Genomic DNA, 20,054 nt, shown 5'->3' on the forward strand with positions numbered 1-20,054 from the left:
TGTTTAACAGCAATGACACACATGGGTCCACCACCCACTTGCTGTTGTTGTTGCTATTGCTATTGCCTTTTTATTAATATAATTTATGAGCCTGTGGTCGTGAGCGGGAAAAGCCAGCGGCAAGGTGGAAATGCAGGCAATCCGAATGCCAGCAGCTGGCTAATTTCACAGCGCACACATTTGATTAACTTAATTTAATAGTATTTCTTTTTCCCCAACGTTATCCGAGCAGAGCTCGTTTTGATATATTTGTTTGTTTATTTAATTTATTATTATAGTTACGACTATGCGCTCTGGTTAACAGCTATAAATGCGATTATATAGCCATCGATCATGGGGTTTTCTTTTCGATTTCCATTAGTTTTCGATTATAGTTAGGAAGTTATTCTATATCATTATCTATAATGATTGAAAAATGGTGATACGAAAGAGCATGACAGACATACTGGTCACAACAATTGGTCGAGGTAGACCATTGGCTAATAAGGACACAATTGGCTGCCAGCTGTCTCCATATTCTACCTGAACTGCCCAGACTTCACATCAGACAAATCGGGCATGAAACCATTATGGCTAGAATCGGCCAAACAAAAACCACGGGACACTGCTCTTTCTTTAATCGCGGCCAGAGGAGACGAGTCGTTTGTCAGCGATTGGCAGTCGATAAAATTAGGCACAGCTTAGCCACATTTGGAAGTCAGCAGGCCGGAATCCTTGGCAGAATGTGCTCACCTTTCTGAGGAGTCTCAGCTGGAAAGGATCTGGGGTCGGCGCGCTTTGAAATACTTAGCTGGAGCGGTGGCAGTTGACACACAAAAGTATCGGGTTTCGCAGTTGTCGCCAGCATACTTAGTATCCTTAATATCCTGTCGGAAATGTTTTCGTTCGCAATTGCACGTTGCGGTGTGTTGGCAATTTGTACATAGTTTATTTTTTCTTCATCTATTCTCGAAGGGAATGCGATCGCCGATCGACGGACACTTGATACTTCTCAGACAAATTGTCGGTATATGTATGCATGTCCTCTTAAGTGGCCACGAATTACAGCAATTACACAGCGCCCTTGTGTCCTTTTTTGTGTGGCATTGGCCGTAAATGCCGGCAAAATGGCGCTCATTAGGCATCTTCCTTGTGCAATCTTCCTTTCCACCCACAGAAAGCCAGACAATCTGCGTAATTACTTCGCTGACAACTTTTGATGAATTAAATGCGAAATAAATTTTTAAGTGCGCGTAACGAGCATTGCGACTGCTGTGCCAAATGAAATGAAATGAAAATACGGCTGCAAACAGGACGAGCAGGACGAACAGGACGAAAGGCGATTCTCTGCAGCGAGAGGTGAAATCTTTCTTAAGCGTCTGTTGAGCGGATTTAACTTGTTTAATTACCGCTGTATTCACTGCATCATCAACTGTCGCTCATTACGCCGGGATTTCATACATATATATATCACTCATATATATACATATAGAATTATATTCGAAAATGCTGGCAGTTTTTTAAGTGCACCGCCCACCGTCAGCATCTCATATCGCGTCCACTTGCTTGCTGTTTTGCGTAACTGTTACCATTTTAATGCGCTCGAGTGTCGAGGACGAAATTGATTTTCGTTTACCATTGTGTTGGGCATTTTGAAGAGCATTTGGGCTCTCGTCGAAAATTTGTGCCAACACAAGGTGAAATTGCACTGAGCCGAGCGCAAATAAAATGGAGGGATTGGATGGCTGGGTCCTCGACACTCAATTTCGTAGAGCCACAAATGCGAAACTCGAAGGACCACTTGATAAATTTCATATATTTATAGCCCGCAGAGTGATGCGCTGCATTTGCACACTGAGTGAAATTCCACGAGCACACACACACACAGACACACGAAGAGAAATAAAATACATACACACACAAGGACATTTTGGGTGGCCCGAATTGTCGATGGGCGGCTTACCCCGCCCACTTTTTTGCCACCCACCACTGCTTCTTGGCCAAACACTTGCACAAATAAAAGATCTACTTCAACTTATTGAATTTTCGTTGATAGAAACAAGATGAAAGGCGACTGGAAGCACAGCGCCTATTGAATACCCTTCCTTCTACCTATTTTAAAGTATTTACATAACTTTTATGCTTTGATGTTAATGATTAAATGAAATATCCTTGCATTAGAATATTATGTGCTAAAACAAGGATATATATAAATTCATTAATATTTTCGTGACATGTTCCTACTTATTAACCATTTTGGGTACATATACTTAATAACGATTGGAATCAAATAGGAAAGAGTATCACCTCGCCGACAGGACCTTCCATTCGCCGGATGTCTTCTGCTACCTTGTACACAAAGGACGGCCACAAAAGGCAATTGCATATGAGTTTTATGAGAGCTTCTTTTGACTGGTCCTGGTTGCCTCGTCCTTTCGGGCACATCCTTTTGACTGCGACAAATCCGTTAAGTCGCGCATTTCGCTCATTATTATTTGTGCAGGGAATTTGGCTCTGACCTCGCCCATGCCCAAAACACCGAGAGTGGTAAGTGTAATCAAATTGCAACCCGAATGCGAATCCGAATCTCGGTGAAAATCTAGACAGAATCGAACGAACAGGAACTTGACGGCGTTTTTATTATTAAATTTGAGGCCATCGCGCACACAATGCGATATCCTGCAGCGAGGACGAGCGCTGTGCGAAATTATTAAAAAGTAATTATGGCACAAATTACGAGATATCAATATAGCATTTAGCTCTGCATGCGGCCTCGAATGAAAGGACTCGGTCTGGTTCCTGTGCAGCCACCACCACTTGAATTCGCTGCAAATCCTTCGGCTCACACATCCAGCCCATAGAGCTGCATTTCCTCCACGGCTGTCTGGCACAATGCGATAGATTCCTTCTGGATTCCCATTGTTCTCCGGTTCCTTGGGCTTCTTTGGTCTACTTGGTCTCCTGCTCCTTGTCCTGCTCTTCACATGTTATGCAACATTTCCTGCGCTCGGCAATTTTGACATAATATCGAGATTATTATACGATTTGAACTCTGGCCCCTTCTTCCATTTGTCGGGGTAGGTCGTCGAATAGAACCGATATTCGGCCCAAGATCGCTTTCATTTGACTCTGGCAAAAAGGAAAGGTCGAGTCGAGTTTTGTACACAATCAATTGTAGCATTTGAGCGATTCATAATGGGTCTTTGTAGGGTCATAAGCCCTACTTAAGGTACAAACTTTTTGCGATTAATTTGCCGCGCGGCGGGGAGAGCGGTGTATGTTGTGGAAAATTATAAAAGTCCTTTCCGTTAACGGAAGTTAACTTAGAGATTAATATTGGCATTGAAAATCAAAATATGGGAAGCAAGGATGAGAGATCGCACATTTCAAAGACCTGTTTACAGGGAATGTACAAAAGAAGCGACACATCCTAGATCCTAGATTTATTTGATAACTTAAGGTCACTTGATGTAAGATCTTTATAATGAAATAATTCATTTCTTTGATCATACGACTTTTCTATCTTTTCTTTTAGAATAGAGTTAATCAACCATCTATATTAATTTTTAGCATATATTTAACCAACCCATAAAACGCAACAAGTATCTTTTCATATCGTTTATTTCTCGACAGTTTAGACTTAGTGGATAGACTACCAATATGTTCGCTCGAAGATCGCTTACAGATAGATAATTGTTTAGGCATTACGACTACGTTAACTTTGGCAATAGACAAAGCTGCAAATATCTTACAGTGCGTGGGCTATGTGACCATGAATAAAACTAGATATCTACAAGTATGCGTGTATATATGTACATAACGAATCCAAATATCACGGAACAGCGTTCAGTCCTCGCCCTTGGTGACCACGGAGACGGGAGTGGAGGCGTTGCTGCTGGCTCCTGCCGCGCTGCTCGGCGACTGGGCGGCCGTCGAGATCAGTCCGCCCGTGAGCAGTCCGCCGCCTCCGCTGCCGCCCGCTGGGGGCGTGGCATGGGGCGGCGTGGGATGAGGCACTAGCTTGGGACTCTCGCGCGGACTGCTGTTGCTGCACGGCGGGCTCACCTGGCTCATGGCAGAGAGTCCGGCGTGCAGCGATAGATTCTGCGGATAGCCGGCCGAGGCTGCCGCCGCCGCTGCAGCTGCTCCCGCGCCAAAGATCCCGTTTAGATTGCTCAGGCCCATGTACTGGGAGAGCAGGGTGTGGAAGTTGGGCAGCTTGTAGTGGGGCGCCATCAGGTGCTGGGGCAGCAAGCCGGCGGCAGCGGCTGCAGCGGGATTGAAGTGCTGGTGGAGGGCGAAGTGCGGGGGCCAGAACTCCGACTGCATCGAGCCCGGATGACCCGGAAGTCCATGTGGCGGCAGGGGAATGCCCAGCGGAAACTCCGGCAGACCTGCAAGCGGAAGGCAAAAGGGCGATTTCGTTAGTCGAAAGTCAGAGAGCGGGTGGTGGCGGTGGTAATGGTGGTGACACAAGCGACACAAGCGACATAATTCCTAATTATGTTGCACACGTAATTTGGCAATTTGCGGACAAATCAAATGCGTATCGCTGGTTGGGTGGGTGATGGCTGGGATTTGATGGGGTGGATTCGTGAGATGGGGGTGGTTAACTCACCTTGTTCGGGCAGAAGGTAACCGGCCTTGTCCTGATTCATAAACTTCTCACGTTTGCGCCATTTAGCCCGACGGTTCTGGAACCACACCTGCAAGTGCACGGAAAAGAAAGGAGTTTAGAGATGGAGTTGTAGGTATGCAAATTTGAGTGCCCTCGGATTTAAGGGTATTATAAGCTAAGGGGTAATAAAAAACATCAAATTATCTGATATAGCTAAGAGAGGATATGCCTTTTTCAGACTCTTACAACGTGTATACTTTTCAAAAACGAACATTCTTTCTAAAGGGTATCCCTCGATCTAAACTTGATTAGTTCTACAAAACTAGCGCCTTGGCAAGCGACTTGTAATTGCTTTGACTTTGACCAAAAACCGAACAATTTCCCAATCTATCAATCTGTGGGCTCGCAAAGTTGGAAGCACTTGGTCCTTGGATGGCTCCTTCTGCCTCCTCCAGCCTCGAGTGTCTGAGCCAAAGGACTTGGGCGTCGTGGAGGGGTAGGTCAAATACAATGGCATCCAATCGGAAGTGTTCTGCTCTGATTTGCAACGCTCTCTGTCTGTCCTCACTGTCTGTCTCACTCGTCGGACAAAAGGGTGTCTTATGCATTTTTCGACACTTGCTTGGGTTTGGGGTGGACCAAACTCGCAGCCACCCAAATTCACCCCTATGCAAATTTGCCCCCTAGGCCATCCACAAAATAGGCGTTGGCTGCACACACATTTCCGCCTTTGGGGGCGACGAATTTTCAGTGCGAGTCGAGGCTCTCGTTTTTGATGGCAAAATTAATTGTTTGTAAATTGAAATCACTTGACAACTGTCTGTGTTCGGTGATGAATTCGAGACAATAGAGAAGGCTCTGCAATTATAGACACCCTGTATTTAGATGTATCCCCCTGCTCCAGCCACCCACAATCTGCAACAATGTGTGCAGTTGAGCGAGTAGTAAATTAGCAACGATTTCCTTGCTATAATTGCTGCCAATTATTGTCCTGTGTCCTGTGTGTGTCTCTGCTGGGAAAACGCCACCCACCACCCCCCAACCCCTTCACATAAGTGCTGTGTGTGTGTGTGCGATTTTGTGGGCTTTTTAATTGTCAGTTGGCAGCAATTATTATGGCAACAACTTAAACCACTGTGCCAGAGCAGCCAGGCAGTAAAAGTTGAATTGCGGATATCCGTTCAGCATTTATCACACATGTGCGATCAAAACGAGAGAAGAAACTGTCGCAAAAACTGGAAGAGGCGGTTGGTAAACTCAAAAAAAATATGTACTTTAAAAAATTGTGTGAGAAGATGTCACTACGTTATTTTAGAATATTAAATGTGAAAGTTTTTCATATATATTCTGATTAAAAGCGGGATTGCATAAAGCGTTTAAAAACGCTTTTCTTCAACAATTTCCAGATTGATACAAAATCGCTTTCAATATTTTTCGCGCTACCCCAACTCCAATAAAAATTTGACTTAACCCGGGAGATAAGTCGCTGGTTACTCCTTTTTTTCCAAATGCCCCACACAACGAGCATGCAAATCCGAAAATAATTGCTCACTTACCAACCCCAAAACAAGCGGGGATTACGCTTTGGATACTTTTGTATCTATCAGCAGCTCAGCAAAAAAAAAAATAATAATAAAACACACGTATTGAAATCGGGCAGCTCTAAGTCGGTTACTATTCAAGTACCCGAAACGCTCCGCATATGCGAATCAATGACCAATTACAGTTAATCTGCTAACAGATACGAATGAGTGCAAGGACGCGCAGGATGAGGATGCGGATTTGCGGATGCGAGCATGCGGATGACGACCGTGAAACGGACAATTTGTATTCGAAGCGGGTAATCCCTATGTGAGTGCTTAGGTCAAGTTGTTTCACATTCTCTTCACTTCACTTCTTTTTTTCATTTTCATTTTTTTGTGCCAGGCGATACTTTTCCCTGCTTTTTTATTCCCTGTCAACAAACAACATCGAAATTGAGCGAATCGCTCAATCAGATGTGAAGTGTTTGAAAGCGTTTCACAACTCAAATCAAATCGTATGCGATTCGGAGCGAAAGGACACCCTAATTACATGTGTAGTCGGGTGTATTTGGCCGCGTGTCCTGCCGCCAGCCAGCACCCAAAGCCACTTTAATTGTTTACCCGAAAGTAGAGTTAATAAAAATACCAACACCATGTGAGCGCGGACGATTTAATCATTTGGAAAATCACAATATCTAATGTCCTTGGTGCCAACCCCTATAGAGAACCCGTATTCAACCCTCCTCCGACTAACGAACTAAGCGTGTTTGTATACAAAGTGGGGCTTAAGTGTTTCAAAGACCATTTACAAATTGGGTTCGGCGATTGTTTCGCCAGTTCTTATCTGGCCATTCAAGTTCCCAGACTCTGAAAGTGGTTTATTCGCTTATTAGCGGACGCTGCGATGGCAATATTTAAACGCAGCGCTAAAGCTGCCAGTATCCGTTAGATGGAAATACAGATACATTTGAGCGAGTTGAACTGCAACTTAATTCGAAAATAATTGCGCGAATCGAAAACCAATTTCAATTACCTGCACGCGTGCTTCGCTCAAATCCAATCGCATGGCCAGATCCTCCCTTGTGAAAACATCGGGATACTGGGTCTTCTCGAAGGCTCGCTCCAGCTGATGCAATTGAAATGTTGTAAATGTTGTGCGAGATCTGTGAAAAATCGGCGGAAAGGCAAGGGCGGCACGTTAGATACGTCGGATAAGAGTTTGCCCCCTCTCTTTGTTGGCATGTTTTTTAATAGCCCGACAATGGGCAAATACGATTTGATCTGCTAAGCGGATTGTCGCTGCACTCACCTTCGAACTTTACGCGGCCTCTCCATATCGCTGAGATCATGGCCATTGTTCAGACTTGAGGACAGCTCGTCGTCGTTATCCACGTCCAGGCCGCCGTCCGTATTCGTTGGGGAGTCCTCTCGTTTGGCCTGAACCTGCAATTGTTGCTGCTGCTGCGAATGGTGTTGCTGCTGCGAGTGGTGTTGCTGCTGCGAGTGCTGCTGCTGCTGCTGCGACAAGTGATTGCTGCCGTTGCTGTTGCTGCTGTGCAAATGGTGGATGTGATGCGGGTGGCCGTGGTGGGGATGCGTAATCAGCACTTCGCTGGGTGTATCTGCGAAAAAAGTGGCAGGGAAATAAAGTTAAACAATTTCGAATTGAACTCGAGTGTGTGGGGAAACAAAAAGTTTCGTGTTTGACTTTCAAATTCGAAAGCCAAGCGGCAGCTGCAGAAATTGAAGTTCATTCAATTGTGGCTGAAGTAGTTATATCCTGAATTTTAACCCCCTTTTTTTGCTCAGTCTCGAACAAAATTCAAATCCTTCAAGTGCTCGAAAGCTACGCAAATTGATTTGGCAATCAATAACAAATAAATACAAAGCCGGAATAAGTTTTAACCCCAACCCCACGGCACCGGGCATATAAATATCCTTTCACACGAAACGATTTTGTGTGTACTCAAAACGGTTTCTTTTCGAGCCAAGGCAAAACGTGTAATCAAACTTTAATGAACCTCAAATTAATCGGATTCACAATGGCACCAGGACACGTCCCCGCTCCACGGGACGCCCGTGTCCTGGTTGTATCCTTATCGTATTTCGTAACATTTACGCAGCCCCTTGTGGCAAGAAGGTAATTTCCAGCGAGCATCAAATTACGAGGCTCACAGGATGCAGTGTCCTGCGGTGCGCACGCCGCTCGTTGTCGCCAAATTGCAACCTGGACCAATGGGTGCCGTGATTCCACTGAATCCTGCCAGGCAATTTCCAGCCTCCACCTCTCCCGAGGACTTGAATCTAATTACGGGTCTAATGACGCAATTGCTCGTTCCCGCTCTCCATGCGATATATCCGGCCAGATATGTTTTGATACAGTGTTTTTTTTTCTCGAGCAGATCCTTGGGCGAACTGCCTCCCGCAGCTTGGCCACGCCCACAACAAGAGTTCCGACATGCCGAACACCTCCCATTGTCATGATATGTTTTCTTTTTGCTCTATGGGTGGAGTTCGAGGTCGGTGTTTGCCGGAAAGTTTTGAACTGCCCTCACTCACCTTTCCCAACTATGATAAAATGTCCCTTGGGAGCAATTTGCATATGATATGAATGGCAATGTCAATCTGCCTCTCCGCTGCTCCGGCTCCTTTGCGAAAGCATCTATTTGATGTGGTCAGTGGAGGAGGAGGACGGGTCGGATTTTGGAGCACCAAATTGGGGGGAGCTCATTGGCTGTGCATGAAGTCTAATGTGATATTTTGCCCAGCTGGTGGTAAGTTGTACCGCTTTCAGGATGTTTTCATTATGTTTAAGATGTGTGTGAGAAATATTTCAAAGCTGTAATTAACAAGCTAGACTGACTGAATAGGTCGTAATCTATTTAAACTTACAATTTTCAATCCGCCCAGTTTACGCCTACACATATTTATTCACAAATTAACTTTGATATTAGATTGTTTAAATGAAGAACGTAATTCTTAGATTTTTTTATCACACTAAACTAAACCATTTATTAAGATTCTCTAAGAAAATGCAATCATTGTATCTTGGTTATATATCCTTTCAAGTTTAAATGTGATGTTCTTAGAAAACTATATCAGATCGCCGACGGCAACCGATGATTTTCGTAAAAAGGATCCCCTTACTTTTGAAATTTAGTGGATTATTCCCAGTTTATAATTGTTACACTTAAACTCACCACTGCGCTTGATCTGGTGCTGATTGCCCAGGATCTGATCGATGCTGTAGACGGCGCGGGGGCGTGAGACAGGACTCTCCTGAACGGGGGCGGGGCGCATAGCTGGCGGCATGATTGGATGGTGCTGGTGGTGCTGCGAGGTCGTCGTGGTCATCATAGCTCCACCGGGAGAGCTGCTCGCGATCCGTGAGGATTTCTGATGGTTTATTTCACTGATTTTCCTATTTTGTTAGCGATTTTCCAGATTTTCGTTTTGGCAACTTTTGTTTACTGTCACAATATTTGATGAGCACGCTTCGAAAATTAGCTTAATTAATTGCTATTATCGGGTAAATTAGTCGATTAAACGATTTGATTTCGATACGGCATTCACAGCCACTGCTACGAACTGCAATGAGCTGAATCGAGTGAATAACTGCGAGTGAGTAGTGCTCGTGACGATCAACAACCACCGACTGAGTGCGATTCCTGCGGCCCGTAGGTTTAAATACGTTGCCTGTTTTCCGCTTGCAAGTGAAATGGGCGAGGCTCGCTCGCTCGCTCTCGAAACCGAATCCGAATCGCAGTTCCCAATCCTTCGCTTTCGCCCATGTCCTGCCATGCCAGCCGTCTCTTTCGCTCGCGCACTCTCGCTCCCTCTCTCTCCTGCTGTAGGGGTAGTTTCCCCCAGTATCTCAGTATCTCAGTGCCGTGTATCTGTGTGTTGGTGTTGGGTTGGCTTTGCTCGGTGTGTGTGAGTTTGGGTTGCAGGTAGCTTTTGGTTTTGGCTTAGGGGTGTTGGCCTCCTCCTCCTCTCTCTCTCTCTCTTTTCAAATCTCTCTGGTACTTTCCCTTGACACCTTTCTCTTTCCTACCCCTTCCATGCATTCTCTTTCGGTAGTTGTAACTAACATGGTTTGCTCATTAATTGTGTTTATTTCACAAATTTCGCTTGTTAAAAACTATATCACCCTCTCCCTTTATATATATCTCACTCTCTCTCTCAGTAGTTTCCTCTCCCTCCCGTTTCCCGGCTCATCCACAAATCACAAAACAGGTTGAACCACTCACGGGATTGCCAAACTGGTACCTGAATCAAGTCGGCCATTTGCCAGGTCCTCTTTTATTAGTTCCGCTTCCATTTCGGCGATAGATTTATGGCCAGGATCCCCGTGATCTTGAGAATGAGCCCGTGGTTTCATTGAACAAGCCAAACGATCAATGAATCCCTTTACTTAGCAAGGAGTTGTGGCAGGATCGAAACCTAAGTTCATTGATTAAACTGATCTCATCTCGGAGGATCTCGACCGTATTAAATTTCGTTAAAAGTCCCGGGAACAGGTACAGTGCGGAACTGATTCGCTAATGAGTATTTAAATCATTTTAATAAATATTAATTTAAATTTTTATAGTTTCCAATATTAAATACTTATTAAATTGCTTGTTACTTAAGAAATTGAAATAAATGTATGATATTTACCTATGATATATAATTAAGCCCCTAAAATATATTAATTTGTGGCATACATATATGTTATTTCAGGAATTGAAAAATAAAATATATTATATATATTCATTTGAATAGTATAATGTTGCACCACCAATCCATTATTTTCTGTATGCTTTCTTTTAATAATAAAAATGTAATATTTTATGTAGCATCACCCAAAAAGGATCTATAAATACGAAGGCCCTGGTTTTGCTACGATTAAATAACCGAAAATAGCTCAGCCTTGTTTAAATCACCCACTTAGATCTGGGATTTGTGCTGAGCTTCAGTTTAGACAGGGCTCTCTATCCAAGATTTAGCCCAGAAGCCTGGTCCACCCACAGGTTGCATAACACAAAGGAATGCCAAAAATGGCAAAAGTGGTTCCCGAAAAAACCATCTAATGCCCGATACATAATGTGCTAAAACGCCGGCTACAATGATAACAAAGCAGGAACCGGGATTTATGGTCTCTAATTTGTCGAAACTTACACAATTCCTTTGTGCCCCGAACCCAAACAGAGCCAAGGATCGCGGCACCTTCAGCCGGGAAAATCGTGAAAAGTGCACACGTAATTTCCGCGAAAAACTGTGAACAAGTAAGCGGGACAAAGCGTTGACCGGACTCATTAATGTGCCAGATGCATGACGCCACAGGACACTGGACTCAACAGGACGCAGGACACAGGACACAGGATTAGGGTTAGTCTGCCGAGGCGCTTAATCATATTTTCATAGGACGCATTCCCTATGCAGATTTCATTCAGCAATCCGATTGCATGTTCGTTTAATTTAGAGCTGCAGAGGGCATCTCTCGGGACTTAGGATGGCGTACCTGCCCAGATCTTACAGCCTCGAAATCTCTAATCTAATGTGGAATGCATAGTGCTCGTCGGCCATCAGAATTTATGCAGCATCATCAGCGCACTTAGTCGTAATCGCCGGCTCATTAGGACTGCTAACCAGAGAAAAAAGGCTGCTTCCTCACTAATTGCCGATCCTCAATCCAGCCCAGGACATGCCCTTTTTTATCCAAGGGCAATCTGATTGCCCATTTTGGATTGAAGATACGAGGAATTAGGTCTTAAGTAGCTATAATTCGTTAGGTAATCTCTTATCAAATCGCTTCTATTTTGATGGGTGATTGAGAAGGGCTAAATAGTCTTGGAAAATCTTGTGTATAACATTTTTATAATTCAAATCGCCTTACTCAACAATGGCACATTATGATTTTGATGCGCCTGAGTGTAAGTAATTGCGAATCAATATTGTCGCTTTGCAGGACCTCTTTCTCCCTTCCAAGCCCAACTTGTCTGTGCTCTTCAACACTTTCAATTAATTTAGCTGTAGGAGCCATTCTTACAACCCCCCCTCCCCTTGCGACCGAAAGCCATTTAGGCCAAGTGTGAAATGACAAATTGAATCAAAGCCAAACTCAAACTCAAACTCATTGAAGACTGCACTTCATTGTAATTTCTAAATTAGCACATCAATTGGGGGCCAGAGTGGGGGTCACAAGATATCCTCTAGCTGCGAGTCCTCTCGCAGAATTCTTTCTGGTCGAGAGATTCTCTCGGGACATGCGCAACGTTGGTGAAAGCTCATTGGATGTCCCGTCATTTCACTCACACTCAGGGAACTGAAGCCAACGAGGTCATTATCGTGTTACCCCCTCCGCCAGCAGCCCATCCAGCCACCCACCACACCCATGCCACCCACTTCGCCCACTCCGCCCCCTCGGCAGCAGCTGCGTGTAAACACATTGTGGCAATTCTCTCTGGTGCCATGACTGTGTTCACCTTTTAATAAGGTTAACTGCGACGACGACAACAACCCACAAACACCCACTTTTCACAATAGAGCCAGGGGGGAGGCGTGTTGTGTGGGGGTGGGGTTACAAGGGGATAGATGCTGTTGGCAACATTTTTCTTAACCATTAAATCTAATATATCAAAGTAATAAAATGAATTTCGCTCGTTGTGTGGGTGCAAAGTAGCTGAATGGGTATGGGGCATCTGTGTGTGTGTGTGTGTGTGCGTTCATTCTTACCCTTCACATAATCCAACTAAAAAGTTTTCGTCTACTTACAGTCTGCCTGCCATTGTCTACCGGATATTCTTTCCATTCCCCGGGGGCACGGCGAAAATGGAAGATGATGTCCTGGAGGCTGGAGGTTTGGGCGGTTCGACGGTTGGGGTTAAGAATGAACATAGGGTTAGTGGTGAACTGATAGCTTTTCTTTTAGCTGGGATATTTAATTTTGAGTTTTAACTTGCCACCGAGGGGGGGGAGGCAGGTTATACCTGCCACTGACAACATTTTGAGCGGCTGCGAGTGGGCGGAAAAACGATTGACTTTTGCAATTAGCAAAGGATGGGGATTCGAGTTTATATAGTTACCACAAAGGATTTCCGAATTTCAATTAGCATTATTATTAGCTTAGTAAGGTAATTATAAACCAGCTTCATCTCGATACTGAACTTTTGATACTTGATGATCATTTGATAATATCTTTGTTGCCATACATAAACCAAAAACTTAAACAGCTGTGTATTACTTAAATGTCCTTAATCAATTTGATATATTTCCATCCTGCCAGCCCCAGTTTTCCCAACTCCTCCGGCTGCAGATAGTTCGAATAGTTTGAGCGCGCCGTTGCTGCCTGGGAAAATGTAATATGCGGCGGCAAATGAGCAACTGCTGAGGTTGGCTAGCAACCGCAATTCAGCCAACTCACACACACACACAGGCGAAGATACAGATACAGATACGAGGCGCTACGGATACGGATACATTTGGGTGCAGCACAGACACAGCCCCATCCAACGTAGTGGCTTGAATTATCCAATATCCTTGACTGTTTGTGGACGTAATCAAACAACTGCGAAAGGAGACGGGCCAAGGCTTGTTTGACATTTGGTTTCATAATCTAATATTGCAGGAGGGGGCGAATTGGGGCACTTGGGGCGACTCAAACCGCATATATAAATATCTGCAGTTAAGTTTTATATCCCGGCATTTTTGCGCTCGACATTATTGGCCACGTTTATTATATCCCGAGGCAAAGGACGGGATTTGTGCCGTACTTTCAGCGAAACCGGAAGACTTCCCAGCTACGCCTGGCACACTTCTCCAGATCCCCGGCTGATAACCCCTAAGTAAGTTCCAAGTAAGGCACTCTATTTGGTCTACATATGCAGTATTAGTGGTAAATTGACACTCTTTCTGGGCCAAATTGAAGCACACATGAAAAGGACATATGCACAGGATTCTGGCAAATTTCTGGCCAAGATAAGCGGCTAAGGAGCTGCGCTGCTCACTTCAAACGACTGGGAACCGACCAAAGGAATTCCCGATAATTATGCGGCTCGGCTTCTGTTCTATTCTGAGGTGAAGATTTGGCCACCTCCCAGCACATTCATATGCATTCATCACGAGATGGGCAATCACATGTGGCCAGAGGAGCAGAAGAGCTGAAGATCAGAGGACCAAAGGGAATTCATTGGAAATTACCTGTCGCATTGTTGGGCACTTGAATTACATAAAAATTGGTCGGGCGAACAATGGGCGAGTGGCTACCGTTTTGGCCAGGACACTGAAGACACACAAAGGATAATGCTCACATATCCCTATATGAATATGCGAGGGTGTTTGCCACTATGCAAAACTGTAGCCAAACAAACAAATAGACTGACAAAAGTCTGACAACTGCCAAGTGGCTCTGCATGGGAAACTGTATCTGAATCTCAATCCGAATTCGTATCCGAATCTCTCGGGCGACAACAATAAGGCGCTTGATATGTGGACGCATGGGCGTGGCCCGGGGGCGGCGGTCGGGCAAACAACAATTGTAATCACACACCTTTTGTGCCAACGTGTGCCCAAGAAAAACCCTTGAAAACATTCCCTCCATTCGAGTGTGAAAAAGAAAGAAGTTTTTAGCAGTTTTATGGCTAGATTGGCAAATGAGGAACAATTGAGCCTCGAATGGTTGGAAATGAAAGGCTGATGAAGGCTCATCAGAGCATCTGCATATTGCAATCTCTTCACGACCCCCACCCACAACACTTGGAGAAAATATGTCCACTTTCATTAATCTTTCTTTGAAAATAAAGGCCTTACTTTTGTGTTCCAAGGAAACAAAACTATTCTCTTAGCTTCTTTTATATTTCCAAGCATCAGCAAACTTACATTACATTATATCTACATTGTATGCCTTTTTTTTGCAGTGCACCCCCCTCACCCCCTACTTTTCCACCACTCGCGTTATGAGTGCCAAAATGGGGGGTGTGGGTGGAAACTTGTTCAAAAATTTCATTAAAAACGGTTTTCATTTGTTATTGTTGCTCGGCCCTGCCGCAAATGGAGGCGTAATAAAATAAAAAGTGCAGCCAATGGCACCTCCTTCCGCCCTGCCACGCCCCCTTGCCTATTTGCGCGGCCCCACGGAAATGTAACACACAATTGGCAGCCCAAAAAGCGACGAAAAAATATTTTTTAATATCTCATGCAAAATTGCATTCAATTGCCATGTGTCTGTGTGAGGGCAGCTGCGTCTGTGTGAGTTTGCATAAGTGCTGTAAATTTCCTTATTTGCCCAACCGCACACACACACACACACGAGCAAAAACGCAGGACTTCATATGTGTGTGTGTACAAAAACTTGCATACATTTTTAACTCAAACAAAAACGTTGCAGAAATGAAATTTGTTACATTTTTTGTTTTGTTTATTTATAACAATTGTGTTTAAAAGCGCTTAAATTTCGCCCAGCATGTGCAAATAAGTCCCGCCCACTCCCACGCCCCCTTAACCCCTATACGGCCACCAGGCAAGTGCAATTTCTCGTTAGCCGAATTTTATTTTTTTTTTTTTCTGGGTTTTTGCCTTTTTACTGCCTTTTGGTTCCATTTTGGGGGATTTGGATTTGGTTTGGGTAGGTTTTTGTGTTTGAGTTCCCTTTTTGGGCTTCGGCGGCAGCGAGCAAAATGAAAACTAAATGCAATAAACGTTTGCGTCTAAAAGCTGCAACAAAAAATCAACGCCCAGAGATTAGCCCATGTGCAGATGGCACTGATCAGTTGGCTATAACCATGATATAGCTAAATTAAGCCACATTTAAATGCACTTTTGAAAAATGCACTTTTAAAATGCTTTAAATTACGGCTTCAGTTAATCCAAATAATCATCTGCATCTTGAAGGACCTCAAAAATGAATCGCATCTGACTTTGGCAGCACTGGCCGCCTCATGTGTGAGTGTGTACACACCGCTTTTTGCAGAGGCCTCGTCTCCATTCACCGCATGGTAAAAAAGCCCCTCCTTTGGGCTTTGTTTTTTCGCTGTTGCCAGTTTAGCGTTCATTTAATCTTTGTCTGACTGCAGTTGTTGCTGTTTTTTCTTTGTTCTGCATTTAGCTGGGCCGCAATTTAGCGTTGCACACTTTTGTGCGTTGTCTTTTGCCTTTTTTTTTCGCCCATTTTTGGCCTTTGCCTTATGACGAAATTGTAATGAACATTTTTTTGCATCGTTTTTATTTTTATTTTTTTTTTTTGTGCCGCTCAACAGAGAGTCTGAGTCGAAAAAAGCCGTTGCCGTTAATAAAAGGGAAGAGACACCAGAACGAGAATCAAAAATCGAAACGTTGAAAATTTCATTTCAACGCAATTTGCCTGTAATTGTTTGGAAACCTGTGGTTGGTTGGATTGGAACATACCCCTCCCCATCCCCCCTTTCTGTCTTTTTTCCAGTTTTGGGGGGTAGACAGTTTTCCAATCGAGGGGGATGCCTGAGAATGCTGTTTGTTTTAACTTTGTTATTGGCCGTTTGGCGGCCATGGACAGGTTCATTAAGCTGCTAACAAAAAATACAAAATACCAACAATTCGGGGCTCAAAGAATGAGTAAATAAAAATTGACAAAAACTATGTACTGCATATGCGATTGGCTTATTGAAATATTTTAATACATGCATTTATGCGTTTCCTGGCAGCTTGTTGCAAGGATTTTATTGACGTTTTACAGCACTGTTACCAAAGTTGTGAGGAAACATATTTAAATTCCTTAAAAAATAACACTTAAGAGTAAATTCCATACATACTGCTGAAGTAGATATTTATTACTTCTCAAAGGACCAAATATCAACACAGTTTATGTGCAATTGCAATAGTAATAAAAATACCCTCGATGATTTAACAAGTTGTCTAAGGATTCCATCAGTCATTTTATCTGTTCCTCACTCCACAAAATCTCAGCCCAGCCTGGAATTCACAAACAACGTTCAAATTGCAAAAAATAACATGACCGCGGGCATGCAGCCAAAAAAAGGACTACCAGGATTCATCATCCTTTTTTTTTTGGTGGGCTGTCAGATGGCGGACTCGGCTGGTCGCTAAGTCGAACCCCAAAGGCCACGGAGTCTGCCATCCATATTGACACAACATGCCAATTTTGTGTGCGGCAGGTGGCGGGCGGCCGACGCGTCGTGTCCTGCGGCTTTGCGGGTGTCACAAGACCAGCAGCCAGCAAAAGGACCTGCAAGGATGCGAGAGAGAGAGTGAGAGAGAGTGGAGGAGGGGAGAGGTTTTGGGGAGGGGCTAACAGCAGTTAGACTCGCCATATCAACTGACAAAATAATTAATTTTATTCGCATTTTTGTTTGCGCTCGGTTAGCTACAGTGCAGGTCAACATGCTAGGTGTTATAAGTGAAATATGCTATAATTTCTAATATTTCCTTTCTGACTGCAATTTATACGCTTAAAATTATATTCCTTGTAATATAAGCGCATTATTCTGTTTCACAGTGATACTAAATTTCTACTTGAAATGTATGCTTTGGATCGTTTATCTGTAGGAATCACTGTACTTGGCGGGTGAAGTGTGTAAGTGGTTGAGGATCCTAACTCCTGCCTGGCATACGTAATTAAATGCGCCTTACCCAATGTGCGAAAAGTGAAGACGGAAAAATGCCAATGGAAAGAAATGAAAAGTTAAAGGCGAAGAGCGTGGGCGTGGCCCTTCTAACCCAACACGCCCACCGGCAGACGCTTTTCCAGCTTTTCTGTGTAATTAGTTTTTCCCCTCCAAACCAGAGCGAAAAATGCGAAGAGCGAAAAAGTTCCCTCTGCGATTCGGTTCGGATTTTATTGAATTTTCTTTTCATTTGTTTGTTGATTTTTGGGATTTGCCGCATTTCGTATGCACAGCGGATAGGTTAAAAGGGGGCGGCGATGGGTGGTCAGGAGTCGGAGTCTCGGGAGTCTGTCATTGAGACAAATCCTTGTTTATCCAGCTCCTTGTTGCTGCTGCCGCTCCTGTGACTTTTCGTTTTGCCAATAAATTACTTTGTAATCAAGTGAATTCGAGTGGCAAAGGACCAAGAGCAGCAAAAAGGAAAAAAGGACGAACTAAATAGAAGTTGCTGTGCTATCCCGGAAATGTTTGATTTGGCTTACCCAATGATGACTGTAATTTACTCGAGATTTTCAATAAAAGCGTACTTACCCCTCGCTGTTGGATGAATATTTTTATTCAGTGTTTGCCACTGTTGCAACTGCAATATCTCACGTTTTCGTTATTAAATAAATGTAAAAACATTTAAAAGGTCAGTGAGATTGGGCAAATTGTTACATTATATTATTTTCTAAGTCAATTTTCCACTTCAAGATGCTTTTAGACCGCCAGACGTGGGCCATTATTATATTGAGCCAGCACACACACATTCCTAATACGTTTAACAATGGCTAGAAATCAGCGCAAACAATGCGAAAAGCCTGGCTCAAAGTTTGCCCAATGCATTAGTCGAGGACGTTGTGGCGTAATGGATTTGCATTTTCAGCTCAGAAGCGAAATCCTTTGGCAAACATATTGAAAATATTACTTTCACATGCTCGTAAATAATAGCAAACACTTGTGAATATATATATATCGATATAATATTGTAAGCAATACGAACTTGGTCTTAAAGAGTTATTTGATCTGATGTTTTCGAACCACATCGTGTGCGTATTTATGTAAATGAGTAATTGCTTGACAAAATTATGGCAGGCACACAAAGGATCGGCGCAGAAACAAGGACCCATCCGAAGGCAGAAGGCAGAGGAGCAGAAGGATAAGAGGAACAACTAACTAATCTGTCAGCGACAGATGCGGGCGCAATGATAAAATTTAAAATTGCCCAGCTAGCATTGCAATTACCCTCAAATAAAAAGGCACAAGGATGCGCCGAAGGACCTCCTGCGGCGCAAGCGAGAGAGCAGTATTCTCAGGCGCAGAGTAAATGAGACCAAAAGTGACTGTGCACAGAGATTAAAATATAGCAATAAATATATATTACAAGTAATGCTACTAGTTCTTATATTCAAATTAGAACACAGCAATGTAATAATAAAATAGTTTGAACTTTTTCAGCACTGCTTGATACATTTTCTAATGACTGCTTTATTTTGCGCAGTGTCCTTGCGTTTAATGAAATAATATAAATGCTCCTGGGCTGCGAAAGGAGGACGGGCGACTCGGCAGCAGCGGGTCGCCAGCAGAATCAGCCGCAAGGACAAAAGGCAGTTGACATTATGGCATTGTTGTGGGCTGACCCCACCAACAGGACCCACCGCCGCCCAGTCCGCAATCTCCGCTCTCTGTGTGCTGTTGATATTATATTACATTTTATAAATTACATTTTATGCGCAAGCAAAGTTGATTTATCCCCCGCCCTCCTTTTGCCCCTCTCCACGGCAAGGACCTCGCCATCCACCTCGCAGGATACACTTCACTTGCATGCAGGACAAGTTGACATTTATTGTGGCTGTGGCCCGTGCATTAGCCACCGACCGAGTCCTTGCCCCGTCCTTTTGGGGCCCGACTTCAATTGCGCAACGGAAATGCATTAAGGAATTCATACCACCAGCCACCAGAGCCCTCTCATTTTTCCCATGTGGAAAAGTGTCCTTCAGGTACATTGAACCAATAAGCAGGCGACCTGTGGGCTTGGTGCACCATCGAGCCAAATGAGGAAATGCTTTTCACATTCGAGGTTTTCAAAAGCTAATGCAATGTCTAGCCAACACGTAAATCTATATTCAATGCTGATTCGTTAACAAAGGGCAACTAAATGTGCCAAACTAAAAGAAATTGTAAATCAGATCAATCTAAAATTGATAATACTCTAAATAGCAGATATAAAAATCAAGTAAGTTCAATACTTTGCTGACAATAAATGGGATATATACTTGTTACAAAACTTATGGATTTATTTCCTTATAATTTCAC

At 43.7% G+C, this 20,054-nt stretch overlaps 1 protein-coding gene across 1 annotated transcript; it reads right to left on the reverse strand.

Annotated features, from left to right (window-relative positions):
- Positions 1–3,582: 3,582 nt before the first annotated feature.
- On the reverse strand, positions 3,583–9,770 carry LOC117137947 (aristaless-related homeobox protein). The gene is made up of 5 exons (XM_033299709.1): positions 9,321–9,770; positions 7,430–7,742; positions 7,154–7,283; positions 4,598–4,685; positions 3,583–4,373 (listed from the first exon to the last, which is right to left on the reverse strand). The coding sequence occupies exons 1-5, from the start codon at positions 9,475–9,477 to the stop codon at positions 3,826–3,828; spliced, it is 1,236 nt and encodes a 411-aa protein (XP_033155600.1). The 5' UTR covers positions 9,478–9,770; the 3' UTR covers positions 3,583–3,825.
- Positions 9,771–20,054: the final 10,284 nt, after the last annotated feature.

The sequence above is a fragment of the Drosophila mauritiana genome, chromosome 2R (assembly GCF_004382145.1).
Source record: "Drosophila mauritiana strain mau12 chromosome 2R, ASM438214v1, whole genome shotgun sequence".
Taxonomy (NCBI): domain Eukaryota; kingdom Metazoa; phylum Arthropoda; class Insecta; order Diptera; family Drosophilidae; genus Drosophila; species Drosophila mauritiana.

What these genes read in the sequence shown, in the direction of transcription:
- LOC117137947 (XM_033299709.1), bottom strand. Translation starts at nt 9,477, where the DNA reads ATGATGACCACGACGACCTCGCAGCACCACCAGCACCATCCAATCATG. An exon ending in GCACCAGATCAAGCGCAGTG is followed by an intron (nt 7,743 to 9,320) that starts GTGAGTTTAAGT and finishes CTTTTTTCGCAG; the next exon opens with ATACACCCAGCGAAGTGCTG. An exon ending in TTACCTTCTGCCCGAACAAG is followed by an intron (nt 4,374 to 4,597) that starts GTGAGTTAACCA and finishes TTCCGCTTGCAG; the next exon opens with GTCTGCCGGAGTTTCCGCTG.